Source organism: Microtus pennsylvanicus, chromosome 8, assembly GCF_037038515.1.
Source record: "Microtus pennsylvanicus isolate mMicPen1 chromosome 8, mMicPen1.hap1, whole genome shotgun sequence".
NCBI lineage: Eukaryota > Metazoa > Chordata > Mammalia > Rodentia > Cricetidae > Microtus > Microtus pennsylvanicus.
In genome coordinates, this window is record NC_134586.1 from 8295523 (window position 1) to 8313016 (window position 17494).

At 38.1% G+C, this 17494-nt stretch overlaps 2 protein-coding genes across 3 annotated transcripts in view; one reads left to right on the forward strand and one right to left on the reverse strand.

Annotated features, from left to right (window-relative positions):
* Positions 1–17494, reverse strand: part of Slco1b3 (solute carrier organic anion transporter family member 1B3) — a 1042880-nt gene that overhangs the window by 858841 nt on the left and 166545 nt on the right. The gene's annotated exons all lie outside the window — the stretch shown is intronic.
* LOC142855849 (solute carrier organic anion transporter family member 1A5-like) overlaps positions 1–17494 on the forward strand; it is a 76156-nt gene that overhangs the window by 56529 nt on the left and 2133 nt on the right. The window contains exons 12-15 of one of the 2 annotated variants that reach the window (XM_075982374.1): positions 6666–6831; positions 10065–10237; positions 14754–14818; positions 15851–15968. In XM_075982374.1, coding sequence (XP_075838489.1) covers positions 6666–6831; positions 10065–10237; positions 14754–14818; positions 15851–15968 — 522 coding nt within the window. The remainder of the gene's footprint in view (positions 1–6665; positions 6832–10064; positions 10238–14753; positions 14819–15850; positions 15969–17494) is intronic. The other variant, XM_075982375.1, reaches the window with a different exon arrangement.

Sequence of the window (17494 nt, forward strand, 5' to 3'; positions counted from 1 at the left end):
GAGCACGAGATGGGTTGAATGTATAGGGCCAGAGGGACAAATAAGAAAATTAAAGCCATATGTAGCCAATATTGCAATGAATTTATGGGGTCATGACCTATTACAACAATGGAATACTGAAATTAACGTTCCTGCTACTTCTAGAGCCTATATTTCCGAGAGTAATATTAAAAGATATTACAAACGGTGAAAACCGGCCATTTGGGCTGTACAAGAACAAGCAATTGATGTCCCTTCAGAGATACCAACAGCCTTGCCTCTAAAATGGCTGACTGAGAAACCAATATGGACAAAGCAATGGCCTTTAGCTGAGGAAAAGTTACAGGCTTTAGAACAGCTGGTACAAGAGCAACTAGATGCTGGACATATAGAAGAATCTACCAGCCCTCGGAATTCTCTTGTATTTGTGGTTAAGAAAAAATCAGGTAAATGGAGAATGGTGACAGATCTCAGGGCCATCAACAAAGTTATTCAACCTATGGGCACTCTGCAATCTGGAATTCCTTTGCCCTCTTTATTACCAAAAGGATGGCCTCTCATAGTTATTGATTTAAAGGATTGTTTTTTCACTATACCTTTGCAAAAAGAAGATAGAGAAAAATTTGCCTTCACAGTGCCTACTTATAACAATTCTCAACCTTCGAGGAGGTACCACTGGACTGTTCTCCCCCAGGGTATGTTAAATAGCCCCTCCCTGTGCCAATATTTTGTGAACCAACCATTGCAAATAATAAGCAAGAAATTTCCCAAATCTATAGTATACCATTACATGGACGACATCTTGTTATCTGATTCAAACATGGATACCTTGAACAGACTGAAGAAATAAAGATACTTTTACCTAAATGGGGATTGCAAATCGCTCCTGAAAAGATTCAGAAGGGAGATTCTGTTAATTATTTAGGTTATAAAATAGGTTTGCAAAAAATTAAGACACAGAAAGGACAAATTAGGAGAGATCACCTAAGGACTCTTAATGACTTTCAAAGACTGTTAGGAGATATTTTCAGTCTACAACCAGCTATTGGAATAACACCTGATCTAATAATTCATTTGAACAAAACCTTGGATGGTGATAAAGATTTAAACAGTCCCAGAGAATTAACAGCTGAAGCAGAAAAGGAACTGACAATGATTGAGGAAAAATTACAACAGGCACATGTGGACAGGGTGAATCCAGAGCTCGATTGTATTCTCGTCATACTACCATCAAAACTTTCTCCTACAGGAATTTTAATGCAGAGAGATGATATTATTTTGGAATGGATCTATTTACCACATAAACCAAGTAAGAAACTGAAAACTTATGTGGAGAAAGTCTCTGAGTTAATTATAAAAGGCAAGCCAAGACTTCGTCAACTAGCAGGCATAGACCCAGCAGAAATTATAGTGCCTTTCACTGCTGATGAACTAAAGAAATTATGGGAAGATAATGAACCATGGCAAAAAGCTTGTTCTAATTTTTTTGGGAGACATTAATAACAACTATCCAAAAAGCAAGAGGCTTAACTTCATAAAGAGAACTTCTTGGATTCTTCCTCGAATCATCCGTGATGCTCCAATAACTGGAGCCCGTACATTCTATACTGATGCCAATAAATCAGGGAAGGCAGGTTACAAATCAGAAGACTTGGGTAAGGTGGAACAAAGTCCGTATAATTCTGTCCAGAAGGTGGAATTATATGCCATTCTTATGGTGCTAAGGGATTTTAAAGAACCTATTAATATAGTTACCGATTCACAATATGCAGAAAGAGTTATTTTACATATTGAAACTTCTGAATTTATACATGATGATACAGAATTAACCTCATTGTTTCTCCGGGTTCAAGATTTGATCAGGAACAGGCTTTGCCCTATGTACATAACACACATCTGATCCCATACGGGTCTGCCAGGTCCTCTAGCACAAGGTAATGCAGAAATTGGTCAATTATTGATTGGCAGTGTGCTACAAGCCTCTGAATTTCATAAAAAACATCATGTTAATAGCAAAGGTTTGAAGAAAGAATTTTCAATTACATGGCAACAAGCTAAGGAGATTGTAAAGAAATGCCCTACTTGCTCTTTCTATAACCAAACCCCACTGCCTACAGGGGCTAATCCAAAGGGCACCCAAAGGAATGAAATCTGGCAGATGGATGTCTTCCACTTTGCAGAATTTGGCAAATTAAAATATGTTCATCACACCATTGACACTTATTCAGGCTTTCAGTGGGCAACTGCTTTAAGTTCAGAAAAAACTGATTCAGTAATCACTCATTTATTAGAAGTCTTGGCTATTATGGGTATACCTACACAAATAAAGACGGACAATGGTCCTGGTTATGTTTCTAGGAAAATGAAACGTTTTTTTGATTATTACAATATCAAGCATGTTACAGGTATACCATACAATCCTACAGGTCAAGCAGTCATAGAAAGATCAAATCAAACTATAAAGGATATGTTGAACAAACAGAAAGGGGTGGAAAACACCCCCAGAAATAGGTTACATAATGCTTTGTTAACCTTGAATTTTCTCAGTGCTAATGAGAAGGGAACAACGGCTGCAGAAAGACATTGGATAATGGAAAAGTCTATTGAACTAAATCAACCAGTTTATTTCAAGGATGTGCTGACCTCACAATGGAAGCCAGGAGATGTGCTACATTGGGGAAGTGGTTTTGCTGTTTTCTCCACAGGTGAGGAAAAATTGTGGATACCATCAAAATTAATAAAGGTTTGGTTTGAAGAAGAGAAGCCACTTGGAAAAGATAAATAACAATTCTTTCATAAGGATGGTGAACATACTGATGGTAAGAAATACAGATAGGTTGGAGGCAGGGTTCTTTTCTTATCTTCACAGGAAAATACTCATCTTCAAAGAAATTGAGGGACCCTGAATATTTAATTACTGATGGATGGACACATTTTGTAAGTATTAATTTATATATATGTCTTATTAAACATTTCTTTATAAATATATAGAGCTGGTTTTGAAGTTGGACTCTGGCGCAGTCCCTCTCCAATTCCAAGCCTGTTAGTAAGAGAAAAACCCAGAGTTTCTGGAGTTTCTGTCTCATGTCAAGAGCCATGATATGGGACAGAAAGAAATATGAGTTTAGAAAGCATCTTTGCTTTTCTTCATATCTATCATACTTTTCATTGAATATATCTATCATGCCTTTCATTGAATATATATATGTATGTCTATATGATTAATGTTTAAGTTTTTCACAATGAGCAATGAGTTTTTCCTAAAGTGACATTTGAAGTTTCCAGGAAGAAGATGGGGCCCCACAACAACAACTCTACCTGGTTGATATGACGTCATGATACTGATAGAGCTACTACAAGACCTGTTTTGGATACCAGCTGCACAAGACAATCCCAACTTGGTTAGCTGAAATGGTGGACATCATGTACAACATTCTGGCCAGACCTGCACAAAATACTCAGAGACTATTTGCAATTTTAAAAGACATTGATCTTGTAATTTAACCATCATTTTACTTTCACAGGATCCCCCAGAAAGAACGTTGCCCCCATGACAGCTGGAAGTAATTCTAGAGGACGACGTCCCCTCTCCCAGTAAAGTTTACCCCTGGGTTTAGGGACATCATTTAGGGGTTGGGAGGTTGGGGGAGGAATTTTATAAGCTCAGGGATCATTTTGAAAAAAAAAGGGAATGATGGGATAATAGATTTATAATTGTGAGTTACTGCTTTTAGACAAATATATTGGTATCGATTCTTCTATATTAATACAAAGTTAAATTATATTGACTATTGTATGCATGCATGTTTCTATCTCTATTTAAAACATTTTTTGTGTATTGACATATATTGTATTGATAAATTTATATTGTATATATTTACCATATTGCAGTGTACATTTCTACCTCTGATTAAGATACTTATATAATGTTTGTGTATTGATATATATATATATATATATATATATATATATATACCATATTGCAATGTATAATTGTACAGTGTTTATATTTGGAGGTCATTATCCTCATTTGTTACCCAGTTGTTTATTGTCTTAGTCTTTAAGTTAGATAGATATTGAGAATTATATAGATAAATAGTCATCTAAGTTTGTCATTTATAATCAGACTAATCAGGTTCTCTAGATATACAGAGATTATACTTAGTATAGATAGATAATCTTCAACCTCTTTAAAGAGCTGTAGAAAATGGCCTTTAATCTAACTCAGAGTTTTGTGATAGTGAGACACAATTGCTTCTGGCAACACTGATCTATTCCCGAAAGAATGTTGAGCACCAAACACACTCCACCTGGAGCCTTTCTATTTGGCAGAACTGGCCTTTGGGCAAAGAAATGTCCATACCTCAACCACTGACACAGATACAGAGTGTGCATCAATGGATAAAACAGGACTGTCATATCCTGCCAAGACAGGGTAAGATAGTTTTGAAAAGTTCCTTGCCTTTAATAATGATATGTCAGTTATGTTAGGCCTTAGCCAAAGTTGGTTGACTCAACATTGCAAAAGAGACTTTGGGTGATTGCCCAGGTAGTCAGTTGTCTCTGTCAATTGTTGCACATTTTGGATATATCTCGTTTGTTAAGTAATATTTTTTCCCTTCTCAGATCTTTGACGGAGTAGAAGATTATATAATTGTAGTTACTCTCTACATTATTTATACTCCTTGAGATAGAATGTTTAGCAAAACTTTTGTTTTCAATACTGTTTGTTATATTTATTATTTGTTATTATTGTATATAGTTGTATTTGGTTTAGTTCTGTCTTATTTAGACAAAAAGGGGAGATGTAGGGATAAGTCCCGCCCCTAAGGGGTCATGTTCACCTCGGGCTAATGTTTGCCTATAAATTTGCTGAGCGTGCTCCCAGCTGCTTCTTCTACTTTCCTGGTCTCCACAGGAACGGTGGTTCTGTAAGTCTATTTCACCATTAAAGCTATATATATATATTTTTTTTACAATCTGTCTGCATTCGTTTACGCCGGTACATTTTGGCGTCCAACGTCGGGCTATTTTGCCCCCGACCTTCATAAGTTTCTACAATGGGCACAAATTTAGCACAGTTGAGTTTAATACATGGTAAGTCAATGCATGCACATATTTATTTATATCACCGTTATAATTATATCTCATATACTTTGTTGTCTTATGATGTGGGAGTGTCATATATCAATCTGTTGATTTCATTGGTTAAGTAATAAACAAACTGCTTGGGCTCATAGCTTAGAAAATAGGTGGGTGGAGTAAACAGAACAGAATGCTGGGAGGAAGAGGAAGTGAGCTCAGAGACTCGACAGCTCTGCTGTCTGGAGAGAGACGCCATGCTCCCAGCCCCTGGGCAGACACATGCGATGAAGCTCCGACTCAGGATGGACCTAGGCTAGAATCTTCCCGGTAAGCGCACCTTGGGATGCTACAAACGATATTAGATATGAGCTAGTCCAGATGTGGTAATTAGCCTAGAAGAGACTAGATAGAAATGGGCCAAGCAGTGTTTAAAAAAATACAGTTTGTGTGTTGTTACTTTGGGCATAAGCTAGCCGGTGGGGGCGGCCGGGTGCCGGGGATGCAGCCCCGCCGCTCCTATTACTACAGTCTTAGACTTTGTATTTTAAGGATTACCAGGTCATGTTCTGTATTAGCATAGGAAATGTAAATCTAAGTTAAGGGTAGAGTTATATAATCATCCAATCAGTTAAAATGAAATAAAATATATACGTGAGGATTCCTTTCAAGGTTCTGTGGATACAACTTAAACAGGCAGAAGGACCTGAGTTCAGATCCCCAGAATGCATGTACAGCTTGACATGGGAAAGTGCATAGGCCTGCTAGTTTGGCATGTGCATCAGTGAGCAGCAGAGGACTCTACATCTACAAAGATAGAAGTTAATCTTCTGCTCTTCACATGCATGCTGTTGTACATGTGCTTACATACATATACACACAAACACACACACACAAAACAAAAAAAACACAAGAGAGAGAGAGAGAGAGAGAGAGAGAGAGAGAGAGACTCAGGATGGGAGGAGAGAGAAATGGGGTGGAGGGAAAGAAACACAATTCATCTCCTCCTCCAAAACAAAAACAGAAAACACCCAAATATCAATTTGTGATCTCTGGACTATTTCATTGGCACACAAGTCACCTACATAGCTGTGTTTTCAATTACTTCAAAAATAAACATTAATTATCTACCATCTAAGAAAATCCTGTACTATTACAGGTAAAACTGAAGATTTTAATGTTATTTATTTGCACAGTGGGAAAAAAATGAAAAAGGACTAGCTTGAGCAAAATTAGCAATTTCCATTTATAAAATAGATGCTTCATTAAACCCTCCAAAACAGTGGCTTGAGTAGTAAGACTTGCTCTTCTGTAATAGAAAGCACCTGCCCCAAATTTTATAATGGGTTTGAAAAGGGGTAACGTGGGATTTTAGAGGCTGAGTTTAAATCCTTTCACTCAAACCTTGTGTGAAGTCATCATGACTGGAGATGGAGTTACTATGTATAATTTTACTTTGGTATTATTGAAAACATTTTTTGAAAATTTACTGATTCATCCTGTTTCATTTTCTATGTTTGCACACACACAGGCTGAGATAAGAGAAGAAGATAAATAACATGTTGGTTCTTCACTATCCGTAACATTATTTTAAATCATTTCAGAATTCAGCAGCCATTATATGTGGAGAATAAGATTCTTGCTAACTGCAACACGAGGTGTAATTGTTTAACCAAAACATGGGATCCAGTGTGTGGAGACAATGGAATAGCATACATGTCAGCCTGCCTTGCAGGCTGTGAGAAATCTGTTGGAACAGGAATTAACATGGTAAACATCTTTTCAGTGTTGGAGGCTGATGTTTTGTTCACTGCATTAATATGTGCTATGATCTAAGCCTACATCTTCTAAAAGGCGAAAATTAGTTTACGCTTAATATAGTATGAATATTTTGTGAACAACTGACTGTACTTTTATATGCATATTTGACCTTACAGCTCCAGACGTTATGTAAAGCCTTGACAGAGTCTGAAACTTATTTTGTAATTTAAAAGCAATTGAGACCATTTTTCAAATTATTAGTGTTAAAATCCTCATAATGTGTGGTAGAGCTAACTTAGCAGTAAGAACACTTGCTGCTCATTCAGTAAACTTGTTTGGTTCCTAGCACCAACAGGAACAGCTCACAATCCAGCTCCAGGTTATCTGACACTCAATCTGACCTTCCTCTGGGATCACATGCACCTGGTTTAATACACAGAGATACAGAAGCACACACATAAACACTAAAATTAAAACTTTAAAATGCTTTGGACAAAGTCTGACCTTTTATGTGATAGAGACTTATGAAGTCAAACCAGACTCAAACAAGTTGTACAGTTGAGACAGGCAGAAAACTTATTTTTTCATATTGCAAACCTACTTTATTTATTTATTTATTTATTTATTTATTTATTTATTTATTTATTTATTTATTTATGGCAGTTGTGTGTGTGTGTGTGTGTGTGTGTGTGTGTGTGTGCGTGTGTGTGTGTTGGAGGAGTGAGGTCGTTTGGTTGCCGTGGCCACCCATAACCAAAATAATGACACAGAAACTATATCAATTAAAACACTGCTTGGCACATTAGCTCTAGATTCTTATTGGCTAACTCTTACATCAATGTAACACATTTATTAATGTGTATATTTCCATGAGATCATGGCCTGCCAGCAAAATTTCCGCACATCTCTATCTGGCACTAGTTCAATGGTATCTCTCTCTCCCTCTTCCTTCTCCCAGCATTCAGTCCAGTTTTCCCCGCCTACCTAAGTTTTGTCCTATTTACAGGCAAAGGCAGTTTCTTTATTCATTAACCAATAAAAGCAACACATAGACAGAAGGATCTCCCACACCATTTCCCCCTTTCTGTGGTCTCCTGAAAGCACCAGAGGTCATAATGCAGCAGGTCCCAGAAAGACTGTATTTTAAAATGGCATGGCTTTTTTTCATTTGCTACTGCAGAATCAAGAAATTCTCTCTCAAAGGAGCCATGCCTCTTCTTCTTTCTAGAAAATGGAGCCCACCCTAGAAATTGCTGCTACCAAACTATGCTTAACTCTGTTCTTTTGTGAAGCTGGTGTAAGAGGATCTTCTATCTATGTGTTACTTTCATTGGTTAAAGAAGCTGCCCTTAGTTGGGTGGAGTAGACAGAACAGAATGCTGGGAGGAAGAAGGCAGTGCAGCAGATGCCATGGCTCTCCTCTCCAAGATAGACACTGGTTAGACTTATGGCAGTAAGCCACAGTCAAGTGGCAATACACATTAATAGAAATGGGGTAATTAAGATGTGAGAGTTAGCCAATATGAGGCTAGAAATAATGGGCCAGACAGTGTTTAAATGAATACAGTTTCCATGTAATTATTTCAGGTAAAGCTAGCCAGATGGCTGGGTAGGATGAAAAGCAGCCTGTTCCCCTATTTAACATGAAGTTATCCACGTTGGCACCAATCTGTTGGAGGATTGAGGCTGCTTGTTCATCCCAGTCTCCCAGAACCAAATTGACCATACAGAAACTATATTAATTAAAACACTGCTTGGCCCATTAGCTCTAGTTTCTTATTGGCTAATCTGTATATTGTCACGAGGTTGTGGCCTACCAGCAAAGTTTCAGCATATCTATCTTCCTCAGCAACTCCATGGCCTCTCTCTCTGCCTTTTTTCTTCCAGCATTCAGTCCATTTTTCCCTGCCTACCTAATTAAACTCTGCTCTATCAACAGGCCAAGACATTTTCTTTATTCATTAAACAATAAAAGCAACAGATAGACAGAAGGACCTCCTGCACTGTGTGTGTGTGTGTGTGTGTGTGTGTGTGTGTGTGTGTGTGTGTGTGTGTGTGTAGGTGAATGTGCATATGGAGGTCAGAAGACAACCTCTGGTGTGGAATCTCAGGTCCCATTAACTCGGACTGGAATTTGCTGATTCTGTTAGGCTGCCTGACAAGTGAGCCCCAGAGAGTCACCTGTTTTGTCCTTTAGAGCACCAGTGTTGTGAGCACTTTCTCTACACATGCATCTTTCACATGTGTGCTGGGGATCTGAACTCAGGTCCTCTTGCCTGTACACGACTTTACAGACTGTACCATCTCCCCAGCCCACATCATTATAGCTCAGGAGATGAAGATTTAAATATTTTTCCTTGACTTAAACATCTTATAATACTTACAGAGCTGGTTGGTAGTCAAAATAAAATATAAATTCTGATTCTTAATCATTCCCAGAAACATAATTCAAAAAAAGAATCAACTTTATTCTTTAAAAAAACTTTTTTCTTGGGGACTTCATTAGTAAGCATGTAACTTGTTAGTAATCCATCACCATTCTGAAACACATTTTGTTTTTGTACTTAGTACCGGGCCAAAACAAAACAGTATTTGTTTACTTTTGTAAAAAAGTGTGTGCAGGTTAGAAAGTTGGTTCAGGGGGTAAAGATATTTGTCACCAAACAATACCACCAGAGCTACATCCTGGGGCCCCATATGAGAGAAGAGAACTAACTCCCACAACTTATCCCTGACATCTATACTGATGCCATGGATAGTCATGTCCACCCATATACACACACATACATAGGCATGCACATACATAAATGCATGCACACACACACACACACACACACGAAAAATAAAGAAAAAAAGCAAATAAGTGTGCATTCAGGATAATTGAATTTTTGTAAATTTACTTTATGTATTTAGAAAAAAATACCAATTCTTTAAAAAAAATCTCCCCCTTTATATTTTAAAATAAAATTCTCAAATGCCAAAACAGAGATGTTAATAAAGGGGAAAACAACCTCCATTTTACTTAGTTAGTGATCATTTAATGGTATTCATGCTCCATCTCATTCTTGATAGATCAGGGTTCCTTCTTTGAGTCGTACCATTGTCCTCAACACGTTCCAGTTTTCTCTAATTGGCTATGTAGCAAATACTGAACATTTATACCCAATAGTTTTCTTCTGTAAATAGGACATTGTTTTTGGTTTGTTTCATTTTGATTTTCTTTTGTGTTTTTCTTTTCACAGGTGTTTCAAAATTGCAGCTGCATTCAGTCTTCAGGAAACTCATCTGCAGTCCTTGGGCTGTGTAACAAAGGCCCTGATTGTACTATAAAGCTACAGTACTTTTTCATCACGGCAGTAATTGGCAGTTTCATCTATTCACTAGCAGCCATACCTGGTTATATGGTTCTTCTGAGGTAATAAGAAACTTGTTCATTTACCTTTGTCTTTCTTCCTCATAGCAGTGTGTGCATACATGAGTGTACGATTGTGTGTGTGAGTGTGTGTGTGTGAGTGTGTGTATGTGTGTGTGTTTGTGACTGGTTGGTGGGCTCCTGTGTGCCACTGAGAGTAGGGTAAGATCAAAAGACAACGTTGGGAATCAGCTCTCTCCATTTATTTTGCTTCAGAGTAAGGGTCTCTTTTATTTCTGCTGCCATGCTGGCTAAGTACTGTAGCCTAACTGGCCTTCAAGTCCTAAATAATTCTGTTTTCACCTATTTCACTATAGGAATGCTGAGTTTACAGATGCATGTCACTGAATTGGCCTTTTATATTTTTCTTTTCTTACATATGTCTCTGTGTTCTGGTTGTTGAAGTTAGGTCATCTAGCCTTTGTGGCAAGAACCTTTACACAAAGAATACCCTACCAATGCCATATAGATTTTTTGGTAATTTATTAAAATTTGTTTTCCAAAGAAAGACCCTTGGAATAATGGTTCCCAGAACCTCAAATGTTCTGAGTTATCTTTATCAAGACTCTTAATACAAAAATAGCATTGCTACATTTAAGAATAATGTAAAGTTTGTTGGAATTTTTTCTTCTGGTCCTTTTGTATTTTCTTCCTTTATGTTTTACATCTAAATTAAGGGACATCTTGTTTTGGAGGGAGATAGTATTTGCATACAGTCATTTCCTATGCTCAGCTAAGTGACTGGCAAAATGTGAAACTCTATGTGTAAAAGTGACCAGACTCCCGTGACATCCTGAGCTCAATCTGTCTTTATCTAAATTCAATAATATTATCTGACCAAGAGGCATATGAATGCAGTAGTAGATACTTTCTAATGAGAAGGTAAAACTAGATACTCTAATCTCTAATATAATGTGAGAAAGTTGCAGGGTCACGTTTCAAGTTATTTTCTTTTTCCATATGTTCTTTCTAGTCTAGCAAACTTAACAGACACCAGTAATGAGGAGACTGTTCAAACCTTTTCTTGTCTCAATGGAATTCAGAAGCAAAGATCTTAATTATGTGCCATTCAAAATATTTTATCCCAATAGAATGGACCAATGTTCTCAATTTTCCCTTATGGGCAACTGTACTTTTCTGTTTCCTTGTCCACATTCCCTTTTCATCCCCTCCCCTTCTCCTCCTCCTTTCCAAATCCCTTTCCCATTACTTTTATATCACCTCATTCCTCTTCTCTCATGATGCCTCTTCTCTCTTCTCCTCTCCTTTTCTTTCCTTTTCTCGCCTCTCTTTTCCTCCTCTTCTCTTCTTTTCTCTTATATCCTCTTCTCTTCATTCCTCTTCTCTCCTCTCTACTTCTCCCCTCTTTTCTGCTCCTTTTCCCCTCCACTTTCCTCTCTTCTCCTCTCCTCTGCTCTTCTCTTTTTTCCTCTTCCCTGATTTTCTCCCTTCCCCCTCTTGCCTAACTTTCCATTCCTTGATCTTGGTTCTTCTTTCCGTCTACTTCTACCCACCATAGCGCTCACTGTATTAGGATATATCCTAATATATATATATATATATATATATATATATATATATATATATATATATATTCTTATGTATTCATTTTCCATGGTAAGATTGATATTTTTATATTCACACAAGTGGAGATGTTGTATATGCCTTGTTTTAATTCATAGACAGATAAACACACCAAATACTACTAGTTCTGCAGACTTATTTTTGCTAGTGAGTGAGATTTGGCTGTGGTATCTGTCACCCCATCATGTTTCAGGCTGATTCAGCTGATGTGGCTACACAGTTTCTCCTTTCTTCCTCAATACTCCAGGTGCCTCTGTTCCAAAGCAGCATGCTCAGTTGATAAGGATAAATACTTCTCATTGAGGAGGATGGTCCTAGGTAAAGGGAATATGAGCAGTTGAACTATTCTGTTGGATCCCCTAAACACACTCCCTGTTCCCACTTCTGTTGTAGATGGAGTGGCGGGCTGCATCCCCGGCACCCGGCTGCCCCCACAGATAGCTTTACCCGAAATAATTACATGAAAACTGTATTCTTTTAAACACCGCTTGGCCATTTCTATCTCGCCTCTTCTAGGCTAACTCTCACACCTGGACTAGCCCATTTCTAATAATCTGCTGTAGCCCACGAGCTTGCTTACCAGGAATGATCTTAACCTGCGTCTGCCTGGAGTGGGAGAATCATGGCGACTCCTGACTCAGCTTCTTTCTCCCAGCATTCTGTTCTGTTTACTCCTCCCACCTATGTTTTAACCTATCAGGGCCAAAGCAGTTTCTTTATTGCTTAACCAATGAAATCAACAGATTGATATATGACACTCCCACGTCCCACTCACTTTTTCAATATCCCTCATTTCTGAAGTTTACTCTTCAAGTGGATGAAAAACTGTGGCCCGTTGATGTGTGTGTGTGTGTGTGTGTGTGTGTGTGTGTGTATGTGTGTGTGTGTGTGTTTTGGTTTTTGAGACAGGGTTTCTCTGTAGTTTTGGAGCCTGTCCTGGAACTATCTCTTGCGACCAGACTGGCATTGAACTAATAAAGATCTGCTGGGATTAAGGCATGGGCCACCAATGCCTAGCTCCCATTGATGTTTTGATGTGTGATTGTTAAAAACATTTTTAGTCTCTCTCTCTCTTTGCATGTGTGTATGTATGTATTTGTACATGTGTGTGTTTGCATGTTATGGCATGCATGTTGAAATGAGAGACAACTTGCAGGAGTTGGTTCTCTTGCCACTATGTCGATTCCCATTATTGAACTCGGTTTTAAAATATTAATGGAACCCACTCAGCAATCTTGTACACCCTAATGTGTGGCTTCTTGATGTAACAGGGTTAAGGTCTACTAAAATAAAAACTTGCATACTTCTTTGCTCTATTTTGCAATGTAAATAATAGATGGCATAGTACCAATGTTTTCACACTAATGTTACTCTTCTGTTATTATTTCTCGAATTCTTCCATGAAATCAAGTCCAAAATGAAATCCCAGCAGCTGTATTTCTTATGCTTTTCATACACAGGGGTGTATTTGATGAGGAAAGATAGCATCTTATTTTATTACTTTTTAAAATTTATTTTTACTTAAAAATTTCTACCTCCTCCCATTTCCCTCCCCCTCCCCTATCCCCCTCCCTCTCCCTCTCGAGTCCAAAGAGCTCAGGGTTCCCTGCCCTGTGGGAAGTCCAAGGTCCTCCCCCCTGCATCCAGGTCTAGGAAGGTGAGAATCCAGACAGACTAGGCTCCCACAAAGCCAGAATATGCAGTAGGATCAATACCCAGTGCCATTGTCCTTGGCTTCTCAGTCAGCCCTCCTTGTCCTCCACGTTCAGAGAGTCCTGTTTGATCACGTGCTCCATCAGTCCTAGTCCAGCTTGCTTTGGTGAGCTCCCATTAGGTCAGCCCCACTGTCTCAGTGGGTGGATGTACCCCTCGCAGTCCTGACTTCCTTACTCATATCCTCCCTCCTTCTGCTCCTCACTTGGACCTTGGGAACCCAGTCCAGTGCTCCAATGTGGGTCTCTTTCTCTAGCTTCATCCATTGCCAGATGAAGGTTCTGGCGATCTTGTCTTCTTCCAATATCCAGAAGGATAACTATATGTTTTTCTGTGGGTTCACCTTCTTATTTAGCTTCTCTAGGATCATGGATTATAGGCTCAATGTCCTTTATTTATGGCTAGAATCCACGTATGAGTTAGTAGGTGGTGCAGAGGCTAAGAGCGCTGATCACTGTTCCCGAGGGACCGGGTTCGATTTTTTTTCCGATTATGCATAGATAGCAAGTGAGTTATGCATAATCGGAAAAAAAGTTAGCAGCTCCAGAGGAAAGACAGCATTTTAAAAGGACTTCTGTGTTCATAATTTGTAAGAATATTTTTCAGATTTTATCCTGACTGCTTTATAAGCCTCCTCTTTGTATGTAATTCTCAAAAACATCTTATCTAATTTTGTGGATGATACAGGAAAGACAAATATCTAATACATTTACCTCCATATAACAAAAGCCTTATCTTAATGTCATAGCCTACATGATGCAGTCTTTCTCCGTTTATCTGTGGGATTGCTTTTACTATATCTTGAATTTTTATATGACATGTGTTAGATTTTTTTTATCATCAGGACAAAATGCTGCCAAACAACTTAAGAGAATAAAAATTTATTTGTTTTGTGGTTTCAAAGGTTTGGGTCTATTGTTTTGGGGATAAGGGTACTGCATGCTAGTCACCATGATAACCTAGGTTTTCTAGGTTAACAGTCAGTGTCCAACTGTTAAAGGGTTTCACCCTCAATAAGATATGTGAATGTCACAGGAGAGCTATCAGAGTCATTACTCTCCTCCCTTTGTGTATGTTTAGCAAAGAGAGAGTTGCATTGTTTTCCCTTCATGCTTAAAAGCTTAACCATTAGGTTCATTAACTAAGATTGTCATTGGGAGGATGCTAGGACAGATATTTGTTTGCATGATATATGTTTATTTATGTGAGTATTGCTTTTCAGGTGTATCAAGTCTGAAGAGAAGTCTCTTGGAGTTGGATTACATGCATTTTTCACAAGAGTATTTGGTATGAAGAATTTTCTAAACATATCAGAACAATATCAAATGCTTAGTAAACTAATGAAATTTTCTGAAGAAAAAAGACAGCAAATATATTGTTAAGTCAAAAGAGAACACTCACCCTAAAGGGAATAAAAGGCTTTAATTTAGAATCAAGCAAGAATCACCATGAAGGTAACAGAGATTTAGGACATCCAAGTACCAAGTTTCAACATGATGACTGTTAGTGATGTTTATAGTTGGAGAATATCAGCATTGATGAATAAGGAGCTTCTCAAACATATCTAGGGGGATGTCCAGTAAGTTGGTGACAGCATAGAATAAAATTCTCTGTTGCAGCCCAAGATGCTGTGTTTGGGTGCGTGGAGGATAGCATCCTGTTAACTCAATACATCCACAAAGCCTTCATGTGATAGATGCATGGATATATGGTCAGACACAGGGATGGGGCAATGAATGACAAAAAAACAGAGAAAATGTAATTTGTGTCTGGATATGTACCATCCCAGCTTTCCACATTTAGGGAGCTCCAATGACCTCATGGCATGTTTAACCTAGGTATGCTCTGCCCATGTTACTCTGAATTTCATTTTAAAGCCCTTGTGGTTAGAAATGGCTGCTGTTAATTAGTCTGAGAATGAAGTATCTTCAGAGATGAAAAATGTTTCCCTTTGTGTCTTTAAGTAACTTATCTGACCTTAATTACACTTTTCATCTTTTAGCAAATTCAATAATAATATAAGAAGAAAACAGTTTTGTTTGTTAGATGTACAGAAGACTGAACAAGACATTTCAGAAAATAAATGAGGTTCATAATCATGAATTCATTGCATACTTCTTTGGCATTTTATACATAATTTTAATTTGTTTTGATCTACAAATTTTTAATTAACTGATAATTCTTAAAAGTAAGCATAGAAACCTTTATTCATTATTTTTATATTTTTTTTAAATAGGGAAACAGAAATACTTCCAAATAACATATTTCTTTTTGCTTTCTTCTTTTCAATGGGCTGTTTTTCTTTCTCATTATTTGCAGCGGGCATTCCAGGACCTATTTACTTTGGTGCCTTAATAGACAGAACCTGTTTACACTGGGGAAATCAGAAATGTGGGAAGCCAGGGGCTTGCAGGATGTATGATATAAATAACTTCAGGTAATAATAATTTTTGTGACATATGAGTTTAGTACAAAAAAGTTCCTATTCATATGTAACATTTTGAGTGGTAAAATGATACTTGTTTCATTTTTAGAATACACGTGAATGGTATATCTTTCTTATTTATGTATTTTGATATATTTCAATTATTCCTAAGGTAGTTGATACATAAAAATGTGAGTGGGCTTCTTAACCTAATCCTTCCAAATACTTTCAGAAGGGAACAGGGTGTCTATGTGGACACTCTGAAGCAGTAGAGGGAGAGCTGTATCTTGAGCTGAGCCAGCATGGCAAAACAACAGTGATAAACAGGAGAGCAAGATTCAGAGACCACAGACAATGGCACAGTAGGTGGGAACAAATCTCTCAGCTCCTACCACTCCATACCTATGGACAAAGAGGAGAACTCTTCCTTTCTGCAAGGACTAGGAAGACAGTCCCAGCACATTCAAGCAGCATGGATCCTGACATTCTAGCCTCTGGGAAGGTCCCAAACCTCTCATGCTTGCACCCTGATATGCTAAGAACCCCAAATCTGTGTGCTGCCTTTGCAGTTTAATAGAACATGTTAAGACCCTTAGCCAGGGGCTACATTGAGAAGGGACCTACCTGCTACCTGAATTTGACTGATGGTCTCATGTCTGAAAACTTAGAGATGCTCCACTGCACTTAGTGATTGGCTGTCTCATGAACAAAATGTGGCTCAGTAGAAGAGTGTGGTTCAAACTTGCTGAGAGTGTCACAAAGAAGGAGGATGTTGTCACATATAGAAATAACTAAAACCATTATCATCAAGAAGTAGCAGACTAGGGAGCCCAGTCTCCGAGATCCAGGTCCATCCAGTTGAAGCTATGGCTTCAACCAAAAGCAATACCTGCATGGTTCTCATCACTCTCAGTGCTATGCAGGCTCCTTCCACTGAGTATTGAAACAGTTGTGGGTTCATTGCTGCCTCACTTGCAGAGGTCATTCTAGGCTGATCTTTAACCAGACTTAGTTTGTTACCTTGCTGGTCCTCGAGGGCAGCAGGTCTAAGAAAGCCCATAGAGAAGCTTTTCTTGTTACACACTGCACTGGGATCCTTCTTGCTCCCAAAATTAGGGGGGGGAAGGGTGTAGATAATATCCATTCTATCCATTCATTTGTGTCTGGGTGAGCAATATACTGAAAATCTGGGAAAGAAAAGTGCTGACCTGTCCTCAAGCATGTCTGCTGTGATCAGCTGATATGCCATTCCCAGACTGGTGTATCTGCCCTAAGAGTGTGTAAGATCTCAGTTACTTCTTCCAGTGTATCTGTGTGGATTACAATTCAATTTGCCTTGGTATCCCAATATAGTGGCATGTAACCTAGATTTGCGAACTAAATTGACCCCTTCTTCCTTTAAGTTGACTTTTATTAGGGTCTTTTAAAAAAGTGAAAGAAACATAAACTGATACTTTTAAATCTATTATCCCTTTAGAAAAATATTTCTGAATTGTTATATCTGAAGTCTTAGGCATCTACCCATATATGCTATTTTT